The sequence below is a fragment of the Apis laboriosa genome, unplaced genomic scaffold (genome assembly GCF_014066325.1).
Source record: "Apis laboriosa isolate Shangri-la unplaced genomic scaffold, ASM1406632v1 scaffold45_cov149, whole genome shotgun sequence".
NCBI classification, from domain to species: Eukaryota; Metazoa; Arthropoda; class Insecta; order Hymenoptera; family Apidae; genus Apis; species Apis laboriosa.
Genome location: NW_025223361.1, coordinates 1,186,510 through 1,193,859, shown reverse-complemented (window position 1 = coordinate 1,193,859; position 7,350 = coordinate 1,186,510). Strand labels below are relative to the sequence as shown.

Genomic DNA, 7,350 nt, shown 5'->3' with positions numbered 1-7,350 from the left:
TTTTTTTTTTTTTTTTTTTTTTTTTTCTTTTTCCCCCTCGATCGGTTGCGATAGAGAAACGAGTATTTTTACTTGGTTACTTGGATTTTTTATCTTCTCATTTTGCATATATCGACGATTGCTCGAACGAGAAGAACGATTTTTCGACCGAATCCTCGAGTCACGTGTCTAGATCGCGGTAGATCGAGGATAATTCGCTTCGATCTTCGTGCTAATTTGCCATTTATTAGCCGATCGTATAAGAGAAATTATACATAGATTTTTATGTGTGTGAGTTAAACGCTTTCTTAGATACTTAGATATCGATTGTCGTTAGAGCGGGGAGGGGGTAATTATACGATTTGAGGGATTTACGGTGATTTCGATCTTGATTATAGATTGGAGAGGTTGTTCTTCTGATCGATCTTTGAAAGGTTTCGATCGTTAGAAAGAAGAATTATTGAATTCTATTGGAATGATTGAATCAAAAATGTTAATATTGTAATAGTTTCTTGACACTGTGTAGATTAAAATTAGGATGACTAATTTAATAACTTTCTTTTCTGATTGTTATAATTTTATTTAAAATATTCATCATAAATTCGTAGTAATGAGAATGCATTTCATTATTTTACATCTCAATATCTCTGTCTATAATAATAATAATAATAACAACAACAAATTGACAAATAAGAAATTCAAAATGATATCCAGATAAAAATCGGATGAAATGAATTAAATCTTACGAAGATTAAATTAGAACGATGACTTTCACTATTCCATCAAGATTGTCAATCCTGATTTCCTCAAAATTGTTATAATTACACTGGGCGAGATATATCAATATCTGTCGCGTTTTATTAGTTTTCGGCAATGAACACGATATCTCTCTCTCTCTCTCTCTCTCTCATATTACATATTAGACGAAGAAGCAACAGCACCTTTAGCTTTTAGCTCGACAAGACAAGATAAAAATCCTTGTAAACGGAGTCGAGAAAACACATTTTTAGATCGGGATAGATATTAGTGAATTAGAACGTAGATAGATCTCGCGAGCTTAGATTAAGAAAACGCTGTTTTTTGTTCGCGTTGTTACACGGTTGTACGGGGTTGTACACACATACGTACGAATTATTGGGTTTCGTGGCGTGCAAATCAAGAAAAGATCAAGATCGATTTACGATCAACAATCCACTGTGTCCATATATATATATATATATATATATATATATATATATATTAGAGATCATACCTGCCATCACGTATCTAGAGATCCCTATTGTATCTATATCTAAAAAGCACCCGATATACCCGTGTTAAAATTCTTTTATTTATTTTTTTTTTTATTTCAATTATTCAATATGAAAGAAAATATCCGAATATTTAAATTACATTAGCAAAATGCGATTCTCTTGCGATCACGACGATTGTTTTTTTTGGATATAAAAGGGAGAATGTACGATTTATTCTTATTTGCAATGAGACTCTCTATATTTTCATAATATCGACGTGTTTAAATATTCGATTGATATTACTTCATCGCGATACAATTCGATATATTTAAGAAAAAAAAGCACGGATGTATCGATATATACGTGTGTGTGTCCTCGATATACACGCGTTCAAAACCACCCCAACCACTCCTTACGATCTTGAAATAGAGAATCGTAATAGAATCGATCTTGAACGCCGTTAACCTTAGCACACAATGTAAATACGAATGAGAACGAGGAGCGTGAATTATTATTAGCTGAAGAAAAGAAAGAAAAAAAACAAAAAAAAAAAGAAAATAATAATAATTATAACGTGAACGTTTTTTTTAGAGAAACCCCACCCTTGTCCCTAGCTGCTTTCAGCCTTTGAGATTATTATATACACTCGAGAGTAACGAAGCACTCGTGAGTGAGTCCGATATCATCATCGATTGCCTCGTTCTCCCATGCGTCTCGTTCTTTTGTATTATTAATTCCATGTATGACCCGTGTCCCGGTAAGTAAGAAACACACCTCTTGAAACGAGTCCACGAAACTCGTCGACGAAAACAAGTAGTTAGTTATATATATATATATATACACATACACACACGCACACACTCTCTCTTCTTCTCTCACCTGTATACCGCTCCAAAAAAAAAAAAAATGAGAAAAAAGAAAGAAAAGAACTCATATTCAGACAAGCATGTGCATGCTCGAAAAAGAAAAAGAAAAAAAGAAAAACTCTTACTCTTGCATGCTTCTTACACGCGCGTATATTATACTATATGTGCCTGTATATCGACTTCTCTGCTCCTACTCACCGACTGTTCTTCTTCTCATCTTCGAGAGAATTGTTTTCTATTATATCTTGTTTCTATCTTGATTGAAAAATAAAGAGAAAAAAAAAAAAAAAGAAAAAGAATCGAATTGAGAGGAATTTCCGCGCGAATTTTACGCGGTGACGATTCCTTTTCGCGCGGAAATTCCTCGGAGGCAAAAGGCGTTCTCGAGTCGAGAAAGTTGTTTGTTCGAGGCGCGGACAATTTGTATAATTTTTATGCGAAGGCAAAGAGAACCGGCGACACCCCCAATTCTCCTTAAAAAAAAAAAAGAAAAATCCCTCGACAAAGCGCAATCCCGGGACGAAACCCCTAATCGGCGAGTATGTTCGTTTAGATGGAGCTTCAGGACGTCGTGGTTAGCGACTCGCGTGCCGGTAGCCTCGAGAGTCTCACGCACCCCGGCAAAAGACTTCATCCACCTGTGCAGCCAGTTAGACACCCATCGCGTTCACCGAGTCTAAGGTACGTGACATTATTAATCATATATTTATCGGCTTAACAAGGCTTCAAAACGCTCTGATAATACACGCGATTCTTTATTTTCTTTATTTTATATCTGGGGAAATTTTTCTTCCCGCGTTGCTTGTGAACGAAGAGGGGAAGTAATAAAATAATTAGTATCGATGCGAAATCATCGAACGATAGAAAAGAAATGGTGAAAATTCGCGTTGAAAAACGAATTGATGGATTTTTCAGGAGGCACTCGCCAGGGCGACCTGGATACGATCATCACGGTCATTATTACCACGAAGGACCAGGGTTTAGCGATACGGTTAGCAACGTCGTCGAGATTCAGAGACACACGCATCATCCCCATCCGTCACAGTACAATCATCGGCACAGGATGCGAGGTACAAGACAGCAATGATAATTTCGTCGAAGAAAACACGGTGCAACGATAAGTCCTTTTTACGAAATCCAACCTACGAATCTCTTCCGCGACACGCATTTCGCATCTCGTCTCTTATTTACCCCATATATACGAATCATTCTCGTCTTAAATGACTCAAATCGATGATCTCAAATATTGATCTTCTAAATTGGAATCGATGCGTTCGATAATTGGACGAGAGATTCGTAGTTACGATTTAGAAAAAAAAAAAAAAAAAAAAAAAAAAAAGAAAAATATATATATATATATGAATGTCGCTATAAATGGTTTTTTACTCGCAAGAGGCAGAAGCTCTGTGTTCACTCGATGTAATATGTTTCTTCGTTTTGTTCTGTTATGCGCCTACAAAGACTATTACGACCACTGCGACTATTACGACGATGGTAATTTCTTTCGCAACTCCGTTTCATTCCCTGTTTCCGAAGCAATTTTTATTATTATCATCATCATGATCATCGTCACTTGATATTATTATTATTACCATCTATCGTTATTATTATTATTATTATTATTATTATTATTATTATTATTGCAAATTCGTATTTTCAATTGTCGTTTTTTTTTTCTTTTTGGCTTTCACATTTTCTCCACCCATCGACACGAAACAAACAGATATACAGATATACACAAGGAAAAAAAAACAGACACTCGATCGATCGTTTTGTCGCTCACAGGATTGACAGAAAGATGTCGAGAATGTTTTTTAATTTTAATCGTCGATTAAAGGATCGATAATTATTAAATAAGGAAACTTTCTCGATTTCTCTTTCGTCTTATTTTCTTCTTCATGGATGGTCATTTCATTATTTATCTTCCCGCGATATCTTTCTGATTTGCTCATTGGACATTGCACGAGATATAGTTATACACAGGCTTTCGATATCAAGCACTCTTGCACACTGGATACGAGCACCATGTCCTACATGTAGTGGATGAATTAGCATCCAAGTTTCGGTATTACGATTAGAAATTCACTGGTTGTATTATTTATCGGATCGAGTGATAAGTCTGTACGCGATTTCTGTGATTTTTGCAGAGTTACAATCATTGTTTTGATAGATACAGGCCGTTATCAATTATCATTGTGTCTTTTAAATAACTTTTTTAACGCACTTTCTTACGTTTTGAAAAGTTTAATGAATGTCTTGCTGGTTTTTTATGTTAAAAATCGAAAACAATAATTCTTATTTTTATCTTATTTAAATATCATATCTAAGGAGAAAATTGACTACTAATGTTTACTAATATTTTTATGTTAAATGGACTTATTACTCGATACTGCACGAGGCAGTCCCTAGAATCATTAATGTATAGATAGAGAAATTAGCATGCGGCATGTTGGTCGATGCAATCAGATTAGAAAATCAGAATTGTCGAAATCCCTGTTCCTTACAAAAAAAATTGAAGACTTCTTTCAAAGAACGCCGCCAAACTTCCAAAAAAAAAAAAAAAAAATTATCTCATTTCTTAATCATACCCCAAAACTTAACTTTCTTACTGCTAAATTTATGCCATTCGTTTTCAAAATACTGTAAGTGCCAATTTTTGTTCCTTTTTTAGAATAGCTTCTGACCAAAAGTATACTCGTTAAAATTCTTCTTTACACTCAAGTAGAACCCATTAGCAGAAACATCATATTATTTTACAAACGTATGCTTCCAAACAGTTCCAACATGTCTAAACACAATCTTTCCAATATAAAATTTTCAATCACCGGCACTTACAGCCTTTCCTCCTCGAGATCTCTTCAATAGTGCATACCCCAACACACGATATCCCTAAAAACCTGTAATTAAAAACCTGTAATTAAAAACCTGTAATTTAAATCCCAGAATTAACTCAATAACTCGATAAGCCACGCGAATAACGGTTCGAGTTACAGGCTTCTCTTCCCTCTTATGTACCGTTCCTTGGAATAGCGTTCGAATCCCGGCTCCTTTCGAACGAAACACGCTAGGACAGTTAGAAAATAGCCGTGGCGCGTTGTAAAGGTTGGAAACGCTAACGAATACGTTCGTCAGGTCCGTGGAGCGCTTCGACGAGCCCAGCGAGGACGCCGAGCCCGATACACCACATCGACCGTGGCCGCCATTACGGGACGACGAGTTTGGAGCAACGTTCGAGGAGTCCAAGCCCGATCGGTGGTCGCCAGCCACCCCACACTCACCAGCACTATCATCGGCATCATCCCCATCAACACAGTTACCCGGTGCTGGTGACGAGGCGAGGGCGTGGCCGTCGATTACCCCCAACCCCCAACAAACCCTCGACGCTTCAGCTCAAACCGGCGAACATCAATTTCCCGAAATTGAACGCCTCGCCTACCCACGGCTCGCACATACACGTGCCGATCCCAGCCGGTATCCAGCATCCGCCACCCGGCCAGCATCTGCCTCCCATGCAACCGAGCCACTGCCCCCTAAGCTTCGAGCAAGCGGTGGCGATGGGTCGGGGTGGCCGCCTATTGCCAAGCCCTGTGCCCAACGGCTACAAACCGCAGCCACAGGCCAAGCAGAGGACACCAAGGTTCGTTCACGGCCGAGTATTTTATTCGTTATTCAGTAATAATATAATTTAAGTTTAATTTAATTTAAATTTAATTTAAATTTAAATTCAATATTATTATTTAATAATTTAATCATCATCGTGTGATTTTGATTATTCACATTATTGAACAGGTCGAGACACTCGGACAGCGACGAAGACGACTGGTGCTAGCCAAAGTGGGACCCTGGACGGTGGTCCGGTGACGTGGACGCCCCCAGGCGTCTTAGGGTTTGCGCGTGAATTCTTCCACATTGGGAGGCGCATCGATTATTAAACCGTGAAAACGCAAGTGCGACTCGACCGGCTTGGTGGACTCGAGAGAACTACGAATCTGAAAATGAGATGATTGTCTGTGATGGCCCAAGTGAGGGACGGGACAGGTGTTGCGCGACAAGGAGGAAACTTATCCACGAAGATAGAATGATAGGAAGGCGGGAACACCTGTACACATCTCGAAGAAGAAGGGAAGAGCGTGTTTAGTTTCTCGAAATTTCGGGAGAAACGGGACAGGCAAAGGATTCACAAAGAGATATTTCGCGACTGAAACGAAAGCAAACATCGGATGATCGTTACAGGGACAACAAAGCAACATACGTATATGTGTATATATATATATATATATATATATATNATATATATATATTATATGTATATACACATATACATATACATATATATGTAAATATATATAAAAAAGAAACGAGCAGTCGTCACGGTGGTCACCATCGAAACCAGACTTACTGTGCGTGCCACGACGTAAACACGACGATCGTCGATTTAAACTGCGCAAAACAAAGAGAGGGGAGAAAAAAAGAAAAGAAAAGAAAAGAGAAAGAAAAAGAGGAAACGAGAATAAACACATCGCGAAAATATATAAACGACCCGCGAAAAAGTCCAAAAAAGTGTCGTCTAATTGTACATACTTCGGAACTTTCCGGAAACAAATTTTCTTTCGTCTCTTGAACTTCGAAGCTTTCTTTCGCTGTGCTTTTTAATCGATCGGATCGAGCCGAGGAGGAGGAGGATCCACCATTTTTATACCATGAATTAATTAAAAAACGGGGGGAAAAACTCTCTCGAACGGATCCCTCTCCGCGCGAATCTATCACAATTTTTTCACAGCTCGATATCTACGAACACCAGGGGAACGCTTTGGGCTTAACTCGGCAGCTTCAAAAGCCCTCTCTGCTCTGAAGCAGGCACCGGTCCTCTGGGAGGACGCCCGTCTTTTATGGCGTCGCGTATATAACCGCCATCCCAAGTTTTGCCAACGAAACGTCATCCCCTTTCGATTGGGACGATCCTCTCGATTTCTCCGTGCAAGGATGCGCCAACTCGAACTCTCGAAAAAAACGTCGAGGAAGGTTATCTCGTCGCAGTCAGAGAGAAAATTGAACTGGAAAAAAATATATATATAATTATACGAATTTTCTCTGACGAGTAAAGCGTTTCGTGCGAAATTTGGACAAATGATGTGTAATAATAATAATAATAATAATAATAATAATAATAATATTAATAATAACGATACTAATAATAATATTATAATATTATAATAATAATAATAATAATAAATATAATAATAATAATATTAATAATAATAATAATAATAACA

The 7,350-nt window shown here is 37.8% G+C and overlaps 1 protein-coding gene across 20 annotated transcripts in view; it reads left to right on the top strand.

Moving 5' to 3' along the window:
* LOC122716454 (voltage-dependent calcium channel type A subunit alpha-1) overlaps positions 1-6,522 on the top strand; it is a 155,856-nt gene extending 149,334 nt beyond the window's left edge. For 15 of the 20 annotated variants that reach the window (XM_043939529.1, XM_043939524.1, XM_043939537.1 and 12 more), the window contains 5 exons: positions 2,631-2,758; positions 2,993-3,147; positions 3,539-3,571; positions 5,210-5,714; positions 5,867-6,522. In XM_043939529.1, coding sequence (XP_043795464.1) covers positions 2,631-2,758; positions 2,993-3,147; positions 3,539-3,571; positions 5,210-5,714; positions 5,867-5,906 — 861 coding nt within the window. In that variant the 3' untranslated portion in view covers positions 5,907-6,522. Of the gene's footprint in view, positions 1-2,630; positions 2,759-2,992; positions 3,187-3,538; positions 3,572-5,209; positions 5,715-5,866 lie in introns of those variants that run through there. The other 5 variants (XM_043939532.1, XM_043939536.1, XM_043939527.1 and 2 more) reach the window with 3 other exon arrangements.
* The last annotated feature ends 828 nt before the right edge of the window (positions 6,523-7,350 follow it).